At 34.7% G+C, this 20390-nt stretch overlaps 2 protein-coding genes across 2 annotated transcripts; one reads left to right on the top strand and one right to left on the bottom strand.

The window, feature by feature from the left end:
- The first annotated feature begins 3806 nt into the window (after positions 1–3806).
- On the top strand, positions 3807–12435 carry LOC142622424 (histidinol-phosphate aminotransferase, chloroplastic-like). The gene is made up of 10 exons (XM_075795887.1): positions 3807–3964; positions 4055–4327; positions 5297–5380; positions 5597–5751; positions 5888–5985; positions 6182–6290; positions 6978–7135; positions 9900–10042; positions 10193–10333; positions 11932–12435. The coding sequence occupies exons 2-10, from the start codon at positions 4061–4063 to the stop codon at positions 12061–12063; spliced, it is 1287 nt and encodes a 428-aa protein (XP_075652002.1). The 5' UTR covers positions 3807–3964; positions 4055–4060; the 3' UTR covers positions 12064–12435.
- Positions 12436–15551: 3116 nt separating this feature from the next.
- LOC142614680 (caffeic acid 3-O-methyltransferase-like) lies at positions 15552–19690 on the bottom strand. Its single transcript, XM_075787263.1, has 4 exons — positions 19266–19690; positions 18637–18947; positions 15939–16003; positions 15552–15848 (listed from the first exon to the last, which is right to left on the bottom strand). Exons 1-4 carry the CDS (start codon positions 19688–19690, stop codon positions 15552–15554), a joined length of 1098 nt encoding a protein of 365 aa, XP_075643378.1.
- Between the last annotated feature and the right edge of the window lie 700 nt (positions 19691–20390).

Raw genomic sequence — 20390 nt, 5'->3', positions numbered from 1 at the left:
ACATGGTTCATCAATTACAACTGCACATATTGTAGATTTGTGATAAAAGTGGTACTAAAATCATGGTTTTAAAAACCATATCGAACACAAAATTGAAAAAGGTACTGGTTCTTGGTTTTTTTGTTCAACCAAAGTTGAACGGATAGTCAAATTGTGACATCATAAATAAATAATTATTACTTATAAATAAAAAATAAACTAAATTTATAAATAAGGAATTACAAGCTTATAACTAGAAATAAATAAAATACTATTTTATCAAGTTTAGTTCTACTAGGTGTCAATGGTATTAATTAATTTCACACAATTATTTCCATTTCACTAATATAAATAATCAATAGATGCATCAGGGCCTGTTTGGTAATATTATTTTAGTAACGTTGTTTAAGTGTTGTAGAAATAAATGTAGGTGAAAAAGTATTGTAGAAATATGTGTTATGTTATTTAAACAACAAAAACTATTGTCTAAACAAAACAACCAAACATCCCCTAGAATATTTATTATCTTTTAAATAAATTCTTATAACACCAAGTGTTTGTTTGGGATCTGTTTATTTTGTTGAAACTGAAATCTTTTTGCTAAAAGTACTGTAGATAAAGTAAAAATTAATTGAAATCATACAGTAGAATTTATGAATAGTGCCTAAAGTGGAGTAGAGCCTACAAATAATAACAAAAATAAGCTGAATAATAAATAAATTGGCTTTTAAATTTTGAGCAAAACGCACACCAATCAAACTACTAATTCAAAAAAATCCTACCAAACCTGGGAACTCTCAACTGTGACCAAAACGTGACAACTTCCTATGAGAGCATGTAGTTTAAGGATTTGTTTGGGATCTACTTATTTTGTTGAAACTGAAATTTTTTTTGCTGAAAGTACTATAAATAAAGATAAAAGTTACGCTCCGTTTGTTACAATGGAAAACCTTGTGTAAAGATAGTTTTTCTTATTTTCCAATGTTTGGTAGCATAAAAAAAATATGAGTCAAAGGAAAACTATCTTTGGTCAATACAAAAAATATGGCTTATTTTTAGAGATTGTTTTCTATTAAATTTTTTTGGAAAACAACTCTATCTCACAGCAAGCTAAATAAGGGAAGTTAAGAGGTTGTTTTTCAACTTATTTAAAATTGCTACCAAACATTAGAAAATGAGATAGTTTTATAGAAAATGCTTTTTAGAAAATGACTCATTTTCTAGAAAACATCATTATTGAAACAAACAGAGCGTTAGTTGAAATAGTATAGTGAGATCTATATATAATACCAAATAAGTGCAGTGGGATCCATAAATAATAGTAAAAATAAGCTAAATAGTAAAATAAGTTGGCAAAAATAATCTTGCCAAACAAACATTAAGGGTTTGTTTGAATACCGCTTATTTTGCTAAAACTAAAAAATTATTGTTAAAGTAGTAAAAGTTAGCTAAAATAGTATAATGAGATTCATAAATAATACAAAAAAGTACAGTAAAACTCATAAATATTAGCAGAAATAAGTTAAATAGTAAAATAATTTTCATTTTTGGTTAGGATGCGGAGGCTAAGCTTGGTTTGGATACAGCTTATAGAGTCCACGTCTTGAGTTTTCTGCGTTTTCTATTTTTTTTTCTTCTTCAGCTGCTGCATGAGTCAGGGGGACAAAGGCTACTGTTCATGTTACTGTGCATGAGCAGTAGCTGCATTTTGCTGACTTTTCAGCACATCTGTGAGTCCGTATACTGTTCACGAGACCCACAAACTTCACTTTACAGAATTTTTTAATTAAAAATGGGTCCCACGGTACTATTTACATATTTAAAAATTATTTTTCTACCGTGTTTTCAGTTTTCAGTTTTTAGTTTTTAGTTTTCAGCTTTATCTAAATGGACCCTAAGAGCATCCACACCAGCTCAGTTAAAAATTTGTAAAATAAAAGAAAGTACAATTTTTACACATTTTATGCAAAAAAACACCCACATCAGTGGGTGTATAAATAGCCAAAAATGTGGAAATCCATACACGAGCTACAGTATCGTGTAAATATACACGGGTACTGTAGCTCGTGTATGAATTATTTTATTCCAGGAATAGTTCGCTCCATTTTTCCTCTCTCTTCTCCGTTCTCAACGAACTCAACAAACTCAGTATCATCCACAGAGAAATTAACACAGATACTCAGTAACAAACTCAGACATACACTTGCTCCAAAAAAAAAAAACACACACACACAGATACACAAACACACCCACGATGCTTTGGTCGGCGGAGCTGCGGATCGAAGCTGGGATCGGTGGTGCTGGGGATCGGAGATCGGAGCTGGGATCGGTGGTGCGTGGATCGGAGATCGCGGCTGGGCTCGGCGGTGCGTGGATCGGAGATCGCGGCTGGGCTCGGTGGTGCGTGGATCGGAGATCGTGGCTGGGATCGGAGATCGGTGCTGTAGATCGGAGATCGGAGCTGAAAAATGGGTAGAGAGATGGGTAGAGAGAGAGAGAGAGCGAAAGAGAAATGAAGAGAAGGAGAGAGAGAGAGAGAGACATGAATCAGAAATGAAGAGAAGAAATGAAGAGAAGGAGAGAGAGAGAGAGAGAGAGAGAGAGAAATTACCAAAAAATGAAGAGAAGGCGCGCGGAAGTTGGAGAGAAATAATAAAAAAAGTGAGGAAATTATTATTTAATTAATAGAGGTGGTAGGATAGATGAACTGATGTAGGTGATTTGTAAAAATGAATATGTAAAATTTTAAAAGGAGGTTTTTTGTGTAAAATAGACGAAATTTTTACATGAGCTGATGTGGTTGCTCTAAGATGTATCATATTTCAACTATTCAACTCCCAACTCAAGGGAGCTGTCATCAACTGAACCAAACAAGAAGATAAAAATGAAAAACCCATCTTCTCGTTATGAAATGAAAAAGGAAAACAGCGAAGGCCAAGTCGTCCATGGCCTCTTCAACTGCTTCCTTGCTTCCTCCGTGGCCTACTGTTGTGCCCAACCACCACCACACAAGCACTAGAGGCCATTATGGTTTGGAACAATTTTTATTTGATTTTTTTTTCTTCTTCTTTTTCTTTGTTGAAACTTGAAACGACTGTGTTTTTCACATTTGATCAAACCGTTTTAAAACTAGTTGAACCATCCCTATTTCGGTTTTCACGGTTAAACTTGTGGTTTTCGTTTTTTTTTTTTTTTAGCAATTTTCGATTTTGTTGGCAAATCAGATCAAATTGAGGTCGGTTTTCCTAGTAGTGAACTAACTGGCCGATCTGATTTTTAAAAGATCTGCTTATTTTGTTAAGGTTGCTTATTTTGTTAAAGATGAATTTTTTTTTGGTTGAAATAGTATAGGCGAATTCATGAATAATATCAAAAAGTAAAATAGGCTTATAAATAATAACAAAAATAAGCTGAATAGTAAAATAAGTTAATAAAAAATAAGCTATCCAAAGGACACTAAGGGTGTGTTTGGATACTGTTTATTTTGCTGAAACTGAAAATTTATTGCTAAAAGTACTATAAATAAAATGAAAAGTTAATTGAAATAGTATAATGGGCAAATAAATAGTACTAAAAATTACAATAAGTTCATAAATAATATAAAAAATAAGCTAAATCCAAATAATTTAAATTTTTTATTCTCATCCAAAGATTCCGAACGCACAGAATTAAATACTTGTTGTTTTTTTATTATTTAATTTATACACCAAGATTTAAATTTTAAATAGTCTACTTTTGAGACTCGGACGACAGAATGAGAAAATAATGCCAACTTTAAGTTCAGTTTATTTACTTATTTTACTGAATTTTAAACAGCTGTTGGCCGCCCTCAAAAAAAGAGAAAAGAGTTGTTGGCCGCAGATTCCCAGTTATATTCCCATTTCACCGAACCACACTTTTCTCTCTTGAGACTAAAAATTGCTCTGCTCTTTGGGGTTTGGGTATCACACTCACTTCCTCTTTGCTCAAAACAAACCATTTCTCTGTATGCCAATATTAAAACCCATTCTTATTTATTTGATTTTTTTATTTTTCTATCTTTTGTAATTGTTTTGTTTGTTTTTCAAATATGCAGGTATTCATGGGCGTCATTGATATTTACAACGCCTCCTCTCTGTGCTTGACCAAAACCAACACTGGTTTTCAACATTTTGTGGTGCCTCAGTCTCAATCGCACAGACCCAGTTGCTTGATTCAAGGAAACGGCAGGAGGGTCGTCGCTATGGCTTCCACTGTTCCTTCTTCGATAGAACATGTCAATGAGGTTCAACAGGGCTTGACTGGTGACTCCTTTATTCGACCCCATTTGAGGAAATTGTCTCCCTATCAACCCATTTTGCCTTTCGAGGTATTTTTCTCAGTAACCCTTTAATGTTTTTCTGTCTGCTTTTGCTCATTTAGTTGATTTTGTGACAAAGATTAAGTCTTCTGAGATTGTGGATGATTTTTGGCTGTGGCGGTAGTTTGTTATGTATTTTTATATGCACAATCTTATTTAGGAGAGTAATAACAAAACAAAACCAAGTTCCTCATCAAGGAGACCAGACAATGCCATTGAGCTACAATGCTCTTGGCAATAACAAAACCAAGTTAATTAGTACCCGGCTGTGTTGGCGACCCAGGGGGGGGGGGAGATTGATGTTTGAGGATTTCGATCTTCTTGTACCTATACTATGCTAATGATGTAACTAAAGTGGGTCAAGTAACAAACTCATAAAAGTGATGTTAGGGACTACCCCTAAAGCCATTGGCCAAAAGAAACCAATTTCAGGGTCATCTGTATTGTGTCACACAACATAAAGACTATGATAAGGTGCTTTTCTTAAGCATAATGAACCCTTAGTGATGGTTGACCACTGGATACTCCAACCTCATCAGGTATTCTCACTTGCCTAGTTTCAGCAAGTAATGAAATTTGACAGTGGCAGTCCACCTTAATCAAAAAGCCCTTGCACTATGACCCAATATGGCTATATATTTGTTCAAAATCACTATCGGCTTGAAACATTATTGTGAAAAGGGTTTAGCACAAGATGTGCACTGCATTTTCTTTAAGAAAAATGGCAGCTATGTAATCAATTTAATAGACAGGTGGTGTTTGTATACTTATCAAAAAGTTAAAAACAAGGAAATAAAATTTCATAGAGAATGACGTTTGTTTCTCTCTGTGATTGGGTTGATTTTTTAAGTTCAATGAGATGTTTTTCACTTTTAGTTTTATATGGTTACGGCCCCCAGTTACAATGTCACTTGAGTGGAAATCCATGTTCATTCATAATCTGATATCCAGATTAATGAATGGTGTTTTTTGGTATAGGTTTTATCAGCCCGTCTTGGAAGGAAGCCTGAAGATATCATCAAATTAGATGCAAATGAAAACCCTTATGGTCCTCCACCAGAGGCAAGTTGTATGTGACATTATACTTTTGGTGTGGTATAACAAAAAGCAAAATCTTTTGTTTCATGACTTTGGTTTTGTTGAAGATCTTAAAGAAATATTTATTCAGTGTTTAAAAGATCTGAAGACAAAGAAGAGTCTGCCATTGTCTTTATTGCAAGCACCATTCTGAGTGTCAATACCCCTTTCTTCCTAAGTAGAAATTCAGATTGTTTGTAGGTTTTTGAAGCTTTGGGCTCAATGAAGTTCCCATATGTCTATCCAGACCCTGAAAGCCGTCGCTTGCGTGCTGCCCTTGCAAAAGATTCAGGACTTGAATCTGATTATATTCTTGCAGGATGTGGTGCAGATGAGCTCATTGATTTAATTATGCGGTTAGAAATTGAAATTTTGTATTTATATAATTTTTCAAATTATAATGCCCTTAAGTATCAAATTATCTGCCTAAATTCAACAGTCAGCAGTTCCTAATCTTGTGTGGAGTTTGTTGTTGATGAATATATGCTGCAGTTGTGTGCTCGAACCTGGTGATAAGATTGTGGACTGCCCTCCGACCTTTACAATGTATGAGTTTGATGCTGCAGTTAATGGGGCACTTGTTATAAAAGGTATAGATAAGATATTTTAGTCTCTTTCACTGTGTTGGAGTTTCTAATTTTTTATTTATTTTTTTCATAAATAAAAATTCTTTATATTTGGTCCCTAAACATCCTTCATTTCTCTGCATGCTTTTCTTTTCATTTGACTGTTGCATCATATGTGCATAACTAGCATAACCTCCTGCAATTTCATGATTTTCTACAGTCCCCAGGAAGGCAGACTTTAGCTTGGATGTTGAACAAATAGCAGATGTTATTGAACGAGAAAAACCCAAATGCATATTTTTAACATCTCCTAACAATCCAGATGGGAGGTAATTCTCAATTGTTTCTTTTCTTCATGTATATTTGGCATAATTAGTTTACTTGATTGACTTGAGGTCTCCGGCATGTCCTTACCTTACTGCCCAGTAACGAACATTCTAGCACATTTGAGAGAAAGATATACTCTGGAAGGGTACATTTATGAAAAGTTAAAGTATCTACACAGAGCTTTCTTCTATAGTAGACTTACAAAACTATTTAGTCTGAATTTAGGCTTTGATCCATTTAAGAGATGTTCATAGTATGGTTTGGGATATTCAATCTATTCATGTGTTAATATTGGTGCATGATGCAGATGTGTCCATTTTTAGACAGAATAAAAGATTTTCTTATATCTCTCAAAGGTTATTTACTGAATATGCTCAGATTGTATTGGTGCTAGACTAGAATTTAAGAAGTGTTCTATTAATTACCTGTAGAATGAAATGCTAAGGAGATCTGATTGTAGAATACATAAGGGCCTGGATGAGGAGAGAGGTTAATAGAGGTGTCCTCTGCTTGTGCAATCTGACTTTCAGGCGTTGAACTCGGTCTTTAGTTTAGTGTGGTTATGCTGTTTTGTTGTAATGAGTCTGTAGACTATATTTAAAAATAAAATGTTTGAACTTTATGCATAATTTCTAGTCATGTAATATTTTTGTGACATATTACGTTTCCATGCTACTTACTATATGCAGTGTAATTGATGATGAAGATCTCTTGAGAATCCTTAAGCTTCCCATATTAGTGGTGCTAGATGAAGCATACATTGAGTTTTCAGGGATAGAATCAAAAATGAAATGGGTGAAGAAACACGAGAATCTAATTGTTCTTCGGACATTTAGCAAAAGAGCTGGTATATATATATATATATATTTTAATGCTTTTTCTTTAAAGTCAATTATTTTGGAACTTGCTTGTCACCCTAAATTATTCTGTTGTGGGAGCATCAATCTTGTTATTGAATTGCTAATACAAGATTTATTATAATCTGTGTTGTGAGTTATTAGACTTTCTTAAATTGATTTGAATTATCTGTTATATGCTGTAGGTTTCAAAGAATAAAATAAGACTTCTGGACCCCATACACACGAAAAGGAGGGTTGGTGGGGGTTTAGAAAGATTACAACAATAAGTTGGGAGAGAATGAGAGGAGAAACTCAATGTCCCCCAATAGAAATAAAATAAAATTAAGAAGTCCCTAAAATTGTATTAAGTTCATTGACATGCTAGAGGTCTTGTTTTGCTGTCTCTCAGCATTAAGATCGAAACTTGTGTTCCTGCAGCGTGGGATTTTTACCTTTTCTTTGTTAGGGTAAATTACAAATTACACTTCTAAAGTTTGGGGGTGTTTGGATTTTACACCCTGAAGTTTCAGTATTTGAATTTTACCTCTTGAAGTTTGGGGGTGTTTGGATTTTAGATCCTAAGTTTCAAAATTTGGATTTTACTCACTAAATTTTAGAGTTGTTTGGATTTTTCTCCCTAAAGTTTGTAGATGTTTGGATTTTATACCCTAAAGTTTGAATCTGGGGTGTAAAATCCAGACACTCTCAAATTTTAGGGGGTAAAATCCAAATTCTAAATGTCAATGTGTAAAATCCAAACACTCGCAAACTTCAGAAGATAAAATCCAAATTTCAAAACTTCAGGGTGTAAAAATCCAAACACTTCCAAACTCTAGGGGTGTAATTTGCAATTTACCCTCTTTGTTATTAATAAGTTGTGCTTGGAATCTAATAACCCAAGGCAAAACCTAGAATGATGGATTTTTTATTTCTTAGAGAACGTACCCGTTGTTCTAACAGATACTTAAAATGGTCAGCTAATCACTATGGAAGAGTATATTTGCATATTTAAAAACATACAGTTTAAGACTATGCTCATGAATACCGTTGTACCATTTTCCTATCTCACTACAAAGGGTCATACATAGCGCACAAGACTCCTGCTTCTTTTGGGATCTGGGAGAGGTGGTTAGTAGGTAGCTTACCCCCAATTTGCCTACGTGCTGGTTTTGTTTAATCAAAGGATATATGTGTATTTTTTGCAAATGCATGAAGCCACCAAAACTAGCTGTGTTGACTACATGTGCAGACGCCAAAATTGACCTATTAAAGATAGTTAATTTTTTTGGACTTGGTTGATTGTGATTGTTGTTGATTCTCATATATTGATGCTATAAAAGAGATTGGCTTGCTATTTTAGATTTATTTTTCTGTTTTCATTACTTGGTGTTTATTCTAAGCAAATCCTATTTGCTGATTCCTAAGTTTATCCTTTCTTTTTCTATTATGTTAGTTTTCCCCAATCTCCCTTCCCTTTTTTTCTTCCCTTTTTATTTCCGAACACGTGTTCCCTACTTCATTGTCCTGTTTTGGTATTTGAATAAACCTCGATCTTGTTTTCTAACAAAATCATGGAAGCTGTCACAACTGCCACCCTCCCCAAAAAGGCTAGTCCTTATCAAGAATCCAATAATCACAACTTCCACCATCCAATCATTGTGAACACATGATCCACGATCACCCCTCCATCACCCGCCTATAGCCAAGCTCAAAATTAGTTGATTGACCCACCCCCAAAGAGCTCAAATTCCCTAAAACTTATGCTTTTCAACTGCTAAATATAATGCATCAACTTTGATTCGTCTCATACGAAAATCCTACCAACCATGCTTATCAAAAAAAAAAAAAATCCTAGCAACCACCATCACTGATGTTACCTTCTATCAAAATCCCTCCTAAAATTGAAACCCTCCCATCACAACAAAGACCAAGCCACTTGTGACAACCATCAAGAGCCTCAATACAAACCTCTGCTGCCCATGCATTGCTTATATCCCTGCAAATGAAACAAGGCCCAATCACCGCACAATCAAATGCAAGTATCCTTTTAGCCACTGACAACCTAGAATAGCCCCGTCATTGCTGTTGGGTCCCCTAGCACTTCCCCCAGTCTGTCGCAAGCTCCATGTCAACTGGCAAATCCAACAGCCTTATGATTGTGCTGCTGATCTCAACCACAATCCATATATTACAGCCTCCATTTTACCCAGTCTAGTACTACTGCCTGACCAATTAGTTCCAAGCCACCTATGGCTTCAAACATCGCTCATGAGCCCTCCATGCATTGGTGATTAAACTTTTGGGGTCCCAATGTGCTGCCACCGTCACTTCTGGTATCTATAATCTGGTCTCTTTATATAATGGAAAAGGAAAGGGTGTCTATTTTTTAAATTAATTTTTCCCTTTACAATATTGTGAGTGTTATCTGCAAGAATGTCCATTTGCTACTTTGGCCCCAGATGTCTGGATGTCCTAAACTCATTTATCTATGGACTAATAGACACCTTGTAATGTACCATATATGAAGTAGGTTTTGTCTTTGAAATATTAATTCCTATGCTTTTTTAGTTGATAATCAATTTAACTCCCTGTATTTACTGGTTTGTGTTCAATATGGGAGGTTACATTTTACAAACGTTTATTATACCATTGTGATTCTTCATATTTACTTATTTTTAATTTAATTTGTTATATTACTTTGTTAATGTTTTACCTTCTCTTCTTGATGTGAAATGTTCAGAATCTTAAATTGCAAACGAACAACTGGTGCAGGTTTAGCTGGACTTCGTGTGGGATATGGAGCATTTCCTTTGAGTATCATCGAGTATCTTTGGAGAGCAAAGCAACCTTATAATGTTTCAGTTGCTGCTGAAATTTCTGCTTGTGCAGCTTTGCAGAATCCCACATATCTTGAGGTTAACTCTTTTTTTCTTGATAGGTTGAGGTTAATTCTTGTCCTATTAGGATTGTCCATATTTATACTAATAATTTATGTTTAGTCTTGATAAATTAGTATTACTTCCATTCAATGCCATATCTGATATGAATCAACAATCTCTTAACAGAAAGTGAAAAATACGTTGGTACAAGAAAGAGATAGGCTATATAATCTTCTTAAGGAAGTGCCATTTCTCAATCCATATCCGAGCTATTCTAATTTCATTCTTTGTGAGGTTGCATCTGGAATGGATGCTAAGGTGTTAAAGGTATGCAATTTTCTCACTTACATCATGAATTTACACTGTTAGATGACTATTGGTTCTGCATCTAATATTTGCCTTGTATTGATAGAGACAGTCCGACACACATACGTCTCTGTGGCAAATTGTGTTTGTGTGTATAGTCTTTCTTCTCTATAGTTTTACATATGATTGTTTGGTATAGTTGTCAAGATGATGCTCTCTCGCTCTCTCTCTCTCTCTCTCTCTCTCTCTCTCTATATATATATATATATATATATTTAGGTTGCAATTAATTTAGGATGAAATTTAGCAAAAAAAAAATTTAGTTTAGGATGAAGTCACTTTAAGTGCCTGATGTTGCTAGTTAGGTTGCAAATTAATTTAGGATGAAGTGCTCTAATCAGAAATATGAGTTGACTTCATAGGAGCTGGGTAGGAAAATGGACTGAAATGTTGATTATGGAGTTCTGGGTTGTTTTGTTTTTATTTTTTTTGTTTTTAATTTATTAGATGCAATTTTGGTACACTTGTGTGCTAAGATGAAGCACTTCAGGGTCTTTAGTAGAATGCCTTGCTGCAGCCTTTAAACATCTTCATTGAACCATTGTCCTGTATTCTGTTCTGTTCTGGCCGGAATGGCCTGAAAATACTGTACCGGTTAGCAAACCCAAATGAGATACCTCGTTCCACCTTGGGAAAAATTTTGGGCCATTCTGGGTAGTTCTGGTTGATTTCGGCGAATACCAGATGGTATTCAAATTTCGGTCAGTATGGAATTGGTTCCTCTTCTTTGTCTTATTCAGTTTTTCTGGGTTTCTCAGCAGTGGCCCAACACTTTCCTCCCATTTTATACTCTGTTGTAGACAGCCATAGACCCTTATCAGCACTTTTCCGTCATTTTTTTTCTTGCATTGTTGACAACCACAGACCTTCTTCTTCGTCTTCTTCTTCTTCTTCTCTCTCTCTCTCTCTGCGTTTCTTTGTAACTTGGTCTGTCCATCCATGTCTTGTTGGTTGTTATGGTTTTATTTTAATAAAAAAGCATTTTCAATAAATGTTATTCAACCACCCCTAACCTTATTGCTTGCATGGTTGTTATGGTTTTATTTTAATAAAAAAGCATTTTCAATAAATGTTATCCAACCACCCTTAACCTTATAGCTTGCACCCAGTAACAAAAGGAAGTTTAAAGAAGCTTTTCTTGAACTCCCAAGCCACACGTGTACAATAAAGTCTATTACTTTTCAACTTTTAAATGTTTTTTCTTTAATAATGAATATAGATGGTCATAAGATATTATTGGGTTTGAGTTTAGATGGTTGGGACTTGGAGTAGGAACATTGATTAAGAGTTTTATACACATTACTGGTACTCTTGAAAATGGTACGCTGGTATGTTCCAGTATCGAAATATTCTGTTCCAGTGACTAAAATGAAATGGCTTCCAAAACAGAATTCATAAAGCATTGAATCAGCTATCTAGTCTTCTTTGTTTGTTCTTGTTCTTTCCTTTTAAAGCTTTTCTACAGGTTACTTACAGCTCATTTTGCTTTGGAACTGTTACAGTCACTAAAAATAGGAAAAAGAAGAAAGAATTATGCTGATAACCTTATTTTGGTACAGGAGGACCTTGCAAAAATGGGTGTAATGATCCGCCACTACAACAAAAAAGAATTGAGGGGTTACGTTCGTGTATCTGTTGGGAAGCCTGAACACACAGATGTCTTGATGGAGTGTCTTAGACGCCTGTCTTGATTCTTTGCCTGTGCAGGGGCATCAATATAGGAAGCAGAATTTGATTTGAGAGGTCAAATTTGAAATTGTATTTTTATTCTACTTTGAACTGTGTTATAAAATCGCAATATTTAGTTTATAAATTGTGGAGCACGAATGATATTTTGGTGTCAGTTTGATACCTTTTGTTGTGGAAAATGGGTTATACATTTTTGCTCCTCTAGATTGTACACTAGTTATGGTTAAACTTTCTTTGATAGAGAATGAGAGGGAGATGCTCAATTCTCTTTAGATTTGTTGTCCCTAGTGCTTGCTTACCCTTGCTGTGCAATTGGGTGGTATGTAAACGTTTTATAAAACAATGCTAGCATGCGCTGTTACTTTGTGGTACCCTGTTTACTGTGTGATCTTGAATTGTAAAAGCATGTGAATTTAAATCTTGTCCTACAGCAGGTGTGTATACCAAGTTAATAAGGATTGTATAAGGGAATACAAGAAGTTCTAATCATCCTCTCAGGGTTTCACATAGACAACCAACAATATGAACAAACTAAAGTGCACACGCATAAAAGAACAGTGAATAACCAATGTAAATATAGTGCTATTCGTTTCTGCCTTTAGGATCCTGACATTGTGAAAGCAAGAAAATAATAGTAAATGAGTTGGAGCAAATAAAGATAACTGCCACTTTCAACCAAAGAGCAAGGGCAACATAACAAAGGAATGTATAGTTCTTAGTGCACATTTGTTTATGGAATTCCGTAACTATCCAAAGAGTACTTGTACAACAAAACAGCTACAAGAGATGGAAGTGCACACTGCGCAGAGATAAAACACAATACCAGGAAATGCATAACCGCGAGAAAGCTAAGAAAGTGTTCTATTATTGATGAAGTTCCAAGACCGCCCAAGGAGTACACACAACAAACAACTTGAAAATTTAAAAATCCGGATCCCTTGCAAAAAGCCTCAAATTCTTTATTGGTTCTCATTTGCCCTTCAAGCTGCAACAACACGCCATTATCAAGCCCAGAGACATGCTGAGAAGCCATACTTGACTTTGGTGCTTCTGGCATGAGTAGCTCAATAATAACTACGTACCTTCCCATTTTTTTTGGTAGTGCTTTATAGCAATTCCTCAAAATTTTCTTGCATTTTTCATCACTCCAATTATGGAGTGTATTCTACAAGTTTAATGCAGACACATTGATGATATATATTGAATTTGACAAAAAGTTTCACTTCTTCCTTATTATCTGTTAGAGGTATATTAGATATATTAACCCAATGTAATAGGCCCAAGCCCATTCCTGCTTCTTGCTACGCCACGAGACAAGAGAAGAGAATTACCCAACATGAAACAAAAACCTGTGATAAAGCATCGATCGGTAGGATCACCTGCTCACTCTGCATCTGAATAAGCAAGAAGCTCGGGAGAAGACCGAGAGGTTTAGTGGAGACCATGATAAAGTGTGCACTTGACATATCGGAGAATTCGAAGAACGACAGCATAGTGGACAGAACGAGGGGCATCCATGAGTGCACCAAGCACATTAAGATTGACTGCCACATCACTCACCAGCATCTCAAGAAAGGCAATCTCAAGTTGTTCTCCATTTCCTTTGTTGACTAGCCTGCTAATATCTTCACCAAGACTCACTCACCTGGTTGTCTTTGAGATCTTATATCCAAACTCTAGTTGGCTTTCTCCTTGCCACCTCGAGTTTGAGGGGGGATGTTAGTGTATAGCTTAGACTAGATTAGCCCATTGGTCTTAGCCCAGTATATTGTACTTGTAGTTTACTCATATTACTTACTGCACACATTCCTAGCCTATATAAGACTCTCTATTGTACATTATTATTTACACATCAATATATAGACTATTAAGTCTTTCTCTCTCACTTTATATTGTTATCATGGTATCAGAATCTTTCCTCTGACTTTTTGATTCTTGTGGACATCTTTGGTGTTCTTCTGCTGCCCTCGCCTTCATCCAATAGTCACTATCAGAAGTGAGTCACCGCCTTCATGCCCTCAGCCCCTAGAACACTCAGATTTCGTCAGTTTTGTTGATCAAATTGCCAAAGTCAAGGCACAGATTGACAGATCTTTCGATCTCGAGCAAAACCTAACCAAGAACCTCCAGAAACCACCTCACATGCGCTCTCACGTGTTGGCTAAAGTTTTTACCTCATGAGCACGTGCTCCACGCGTCATCAGTCTCTCACATGCGCATCACGCGCTAGGAATAGAGCCGTCATACGCTTCCACGCGTCCCACGCGCTTGCTCCATTTCACATCCTGCCATGTCAGCCCTAGGGTGACGTCACACTGCCATGTTAGCACACGTCAGCACATGTCAGCATCCTGAGCTGTTGACCAAGCCGTTGACTTTGATTAGGCTGTTGATCGTTGACTTTGACCAAAGTCAAAATTTTTCAACAAGGCCTATTTTGCTCAGTTTTTCGCGTAGATTCCAATTTTGGACTCTGTTTCTTCATTTGAAACTCTGAAATTGGTCAATTGTCACATTTTTCATTGTGGTTTCTTCAACGGCATTCTTCAAGGCATCTCCAAGTGATCTTCTCATACTTATCCAACTTCAAACCTTTATTGAGCTTTCGCCTTGAGTTTGAGGGAGGGTGTAAGAGATAGATTAGACATATTAGCCCAATGTAATAGGCCCAATCCCACTCCTACTTGTACTAGTAGTTTAGGGTTTAATAGCCTATATATACTCATGTTAGGGTTCATTGTAACACAAGTTATTGTACTACACTCTTACATAATAAATATGTAGCCCTTAAGGGATTCATTCGTGGATGTAGGCCAACAAGGCTGAATCACGTAACCCTCATGTTATCCGTGTTCCTATTTTATATTTTCCCTTCCGCATTTACTCTAGTATATACAACGTGGTATAACACATTGCGTTACTAATATATTATTTAACATTATCTACTTTACACAAGTATCGAAATTCTACCTTAATCGTAATTGCATCCCCATTACGTACATTATGAAACATATCTCTTCCAACATACTCGATACTTATATTGAATGTGAGCAATCATTATATATGAATGATTAAGATTTCAAGACACTTGAGCTACGGAAGCAGTGAGTTTGGGTGAGGGGAGTTGGGCCTTCAGATTTCCAACAGCGTGAATTCCACAACTGCAGAGACCTAAAAGGAAAGGGGACACGGCCTGATACATTGTGCTGGTTACTGAGCACTACAATGAGAGAGGTACTGGTCTTCCCTGGTTTGGTGCTGCATCAGCCTCCTCATTAATGAAAGTAAAGATAACTTCTACAACCAACCAAAGCATAAGCACAACAAAACTAAGGAAAGTAGAGTTTATAGTGTATATTTATTTATGGAACTCCATAGTTATCCAAAGATTACACACGCAACAAACATCTACATGAGATGGAGTGGAAAGAGATACAATACAATACAAATAAAAGCATAAGCGCAACAAATTAAGCTAAAGAGTGCATAGTTATTTATGAAATTCCATTACTGCCCAAAGAGTACATGCACAACAAACAATCTGAAAGTTTGAAAATCCAGATCCCTTGCACAAAGACTCAAATTCTTTCTCAGTTCTCTCGTGCCCTTCAAGGTGCAACAACATGGCATTGTCAAGTCGAGACACATATTGAGAAGCCTTACTTGACCCTGGTGCTTCTGGCATGAGTAGTTCAATAATAACCACATTCCCATTATTTGGAAGTGCATCATAGCAATTCCTCAAAAGTTTCATGCAATTCTCATCACTCCAGTCGTGGAGTATATTCTACAAGAGAAATACAGATTCATCAATGATTTCTTTTAAAAAAAATTTGCCAAAAAGTTCCAATTATTCTCTATTGTATCCAAATTCTACCTTAATCATAATGGCATCCCCTTTAGGTACATCTTGAAACATATCTCCTCCGACATGCTCAACACCTGCATCAAACATGAGTTGTGCTCTTCATTTAGGAATCATCCATATGGATAGGCCACTTTGATACAATTTGAAGTCTAAGACAATAACTTCACGTGTATTTCTTTTCTTATATTTAAATATAAATTAAAGAATATATATTTAAAATTTAATAATTAAGTTTTTGCATTCATAATTTTCTAATATTTACATTTCAATTCATAACATGGTTAATTCACTTAATCTCTCTTGCAACATAATCAATATTAGCTTGGATTTTATTAATTTTAATTTTGAAAATTTTCTTTTTGTATAAACTACGGTAACAGGTGCTATCAATGAAACTCAGTCAGCAATACCTGAATTTCTAAAGGAATTAGTCAACTAATTTTATATAATTTAGTTCATGACTTGGAGTATTTTTATCCATTTGTAAAGGTTCTTTTAAATTTTATAATTTTGAAAATAAATCCAAATGATAAAAAATTTTCACCTAAAATTTATATTATATATTTTTTTTATTACTAATAACAAATTTCTCGGGAGTTCTTTTTGAGACTCAAGTAAATCTTCTATTCTTATTTTTTTAATGTCTTCTAATTTCCAAATTCATATTTTTCCTAGCATAATTTTATAATGAACAATATTTACAAATGAAATAAAAAAAAATTATAAATTGTAACATAAATAGATATAACAAAAATACAGCGTAAAAGAACAGAACATGGCTTATCAAATACACGATCATAGGTTTACTTATCAATAGAATCTCTTAATAATCTCAATACTCACAAGTGAAGTCATATTCATTTAAAATCAATTTTTCATAATTTTTCACAATAATTGTATATGTAGCATAATATATAAAAACAAAATAAACTTATATACCTTGATAAAATAAACTTGACACCATAAGTATAGTAAGTTTCTTAACCCTTCAATTCTTATTTTTTGTGTGTGCATTTTTATTTTTTTTAATAATTTGATGAGTTTTTTATTTTATTTTATTTTTTTTCATCTACTCCATTCTTCCTGATTCTTACTATATATCCCTCACTTGGTACCAGAAGCATAGTAAGTTTATAAACCTTCTACTTAATTTATGTTTTCATTCCTGCAATTTTTTTTTTGGGGTGAGATTTTTCATGTATTATCATTATGAATTTTGAGATTTTACTAGGTATGGTATTATTTATTGCAAAATAACATGCGTATGTGTTTGTATTTGGTGATATGTTTAATTTTTAATTTTTTGTTCTGTGGGTATAATAGTATGTATGCTTATTTGGGATAACTTGGAAATCTATTGGAGTCTTGTGTAAAATAATAGTAATATTCTATGATTAAATGAAGGTTCTTAAGGATGATGTATGGTTGTTGTTGCATCAAAAGAAACAAGAAGAAAGATACTGGTATTTGCTCATTGCTGTGTAAAGTAGGGAAATAACTCTACCACAATCATAGCCTTTCTTTTTTCTTTGTAATTTATATTAAAATAATTTCAAAGTCAATGTAGGATAGTTGCAATATTTACTTCTAGTTTAAAATATACCTGCTATGTCCCCCAACCCACTTCCACCCCTAGTCATTTTGTAAGAGCATTCACAATGAAAAATATCACCCTATCCTATTTTACCATTCTAAAAAGTTACTTTATCAATTATACTATACTATTTTACAACACAACCAACATCTCAATTTTTATTTTCCTATTCTACTCATTAAAATAATATATATTACCCACTAAAATAATATAATATAATAATTTCAATACGACTCTCTCTCTTTCTTCTCCCCATCTCTTTTCCACTTTATCAATTAAAATATATTATAATTTTTACTAAAGTGTTACAGTGCCATCCTACGCTTAGGATGGCACTGTAGCACAATAGCAAAAAAAATTGCAATTGTAAGATTTTACAAGTCCAGCTATTAGGCTCTTTTTGTGCCTTTATGCTAAATTTTTCCTACGAATACCATTTACAATTGCCAATAGGAATGCTCTAATGAGAACTTTATCCCATCCATTATTCTAACCCAACCCACATGTTAAAAGGCCTTAGTACCTCTCAATAACAAACACATCACTTGCATAATAATTAGTTTAATATCCTCCAATTACAAACACCGAAACACATCACATGCATGTGATGTGCTTGTTATTGAAGGATTATAATAAAGTCATTTGTGGGTTTGAAAAGCTTGAAAATAGAATTCCGTTAATTTGATGTAAAATAATAACAAATGAGGTAAGTGTTCATTATAAAAAGATAAGCAAGAAAATTGTTCTATTTAAAAATAAAAAAGGAAATTGTAACTAGCCTATACTTAGGCGCTAGGAAAACTGCAATTTACCCTACTTTCAAATTTAGTAATATAATAGGATTTGACCTTAATTAGTTGCTAATCCTTAACAATTAATACTTCCTACCAAACCAAGATACTTGGGACATCCCCTTGCACAAAATACTTATGAGTCTAGGGAAAAATGGTTCAAGCTGTTGGATTAGCAAAATATTGTAACTATTTCAATAAAAAAAATTGACTAAACTGACATGAATAAGTTTACTAATTAAGTACGTTTTTAGTGAATTTCAAACACATTTCAAAGTAATATTATTTGAATTAATCCTACTAAAGAAATTAGATATAATACCGGGATAAGATGGTGCACTTTGAGTCACATGAGGCAAATCAAAGTTAATGCCTTTAATGGAAGCGTTCTTGGAAGTGATCATACTCATGCATTTCCCAGTTCCACCACCAACATCAACCAATGATGTTAGCCCCTCGAATCCTTGATATACCTCAAGAATTTTTTTCATGATTATTGTGGAGAGATCAGCCATTCCCTTATTGAATACCTCGTTGAAAGTTGGATCCATGTCCATATACTGGAATATGGGCATTCCATGCACTTTCTTAAATAGATCTCCACCTTCAAGAATGGCATCCTTCGTATGCACGCTAGAACGTAGTAACAAAATATTTAACAGAAGTTGAAACAAAAATAGAATACCAATTTTTTTTTTTTTGACAATCATAAGCAATATTATTTTGATTTATATATATGTATCTAAATATGGCAATCTATAATTCCCCCAAACATAATATTTATCAATGATTAATGATTTTTTTTTTTCCCATTTGAGATTGGGTATTTATGTAAAATACTTTGACTTTCTTTTATAATTTTATCGATCACAACAAATGATATTAACAGTTGTAAAAAGAAATTACTAAAAAAAAAAAAAATGATGCACGAACAAGAAGACTCATGCATACCAGACCTCCCTCAAGGCTTGGTGGGAAGTGAGAGCTGAAAAGGAAACCAAAGAACATCCATCCTCTTTTCTCAAAAAGAAGTGACATGCCGGTGTGAGTCCATAGAGTCTCTCAACCTTACCATCTTCAAGGGTGACAATAGAGCATGTCAAGAGGGAGTGACTAGCAAGGAGGCGCAACATGCGATCCAGCCTAAACGGCGCATCGGAGTCATGTGTTGGAAGCTGAGAAGCAATTTCAGAAGGTGTCATGCAAGCAGCCGGGCCTGCTTCAGCAATGATCCCAAACAGGTTAAGCTCAATGGCTGCATTTAGGACCCAAGGAAATAGTTGTGTGCTGGAGAATAGCATGGCCTGGAGGCATGCCTCATCCTCTTCACTAAGTGTTGGTGTAAGTGTAATTACCTGGTTTTCTTTGGAACCCATGTTTGCTTCTTTTGTCACTTTCGTTTTTCCCTCTCCTTAAATAGGTCTTGCCTGATATTTGTTTTGTGGAATTTTTTTTTTCCAAATAACCTTAAATATCAAACAATTTTGTTAGTTGTCACGTTTCAAAATAATGTGAAAAATTAGCATCTCGAGTTCCAAGATAAAACTCGAGTTTCTAAATCTCGATTTGTAAGTGGTGGCATCTGATGTGGAAAAATATCCACGTGGAGCTCGAGTTCTTAAGACTCGAGTTTCACCTTTTATTTTTTCCTCTTTCTTCTGCGCGTTCTTCTTCCTCACATTTTATTTTTTCCTTCTTCTTCTTCATTCTTCACCCACCCAGCGTTCAATCATCCAATCAACCAGATCGGCTCACCCAGCGTTCAATAGTCCAATCGACCAGATCGTCTCTTCATTCTTCCTTTGTTCTTCAAAGCTCCAGATCGTGTCTCTTTAAATTTGTTCTTCCTCTATTCTTCGTTAGATCGTTCTTCCTTTGTTCTTCTTCAGGTCTGTTGTTCTTTAAGTACCAAAATCGAGTCTTAGAGACTCAATTTTGCTTTTTAGAACTCAAGTCTATAAGACTTGAGATCTATCTAGCATCATATTTCCAACTCACCAAGTGGAAATCGAGTCTTTAACCCTTGAGTTTTAAACTGAAATCGAGTTTATAAAACTCGAAGATGTTAGTTTGCAA

Source organism: Castanea sativa, chromosome 1 (genome assembly GCF_040712315.1).
Source record: "Castanea sativa cultivar Marrone di Chiusa Pesio chromosome 1, ASM4071231v1".
NCBI lineage: Eukaryota > Viridiplantae > Streptophyta > Magnoliopsida > Fagales > Fagaceae > Castanea > Castanea sativa.
This window is presented reverse-complemented; position numbering and strand designations above follow the sequence as displayed.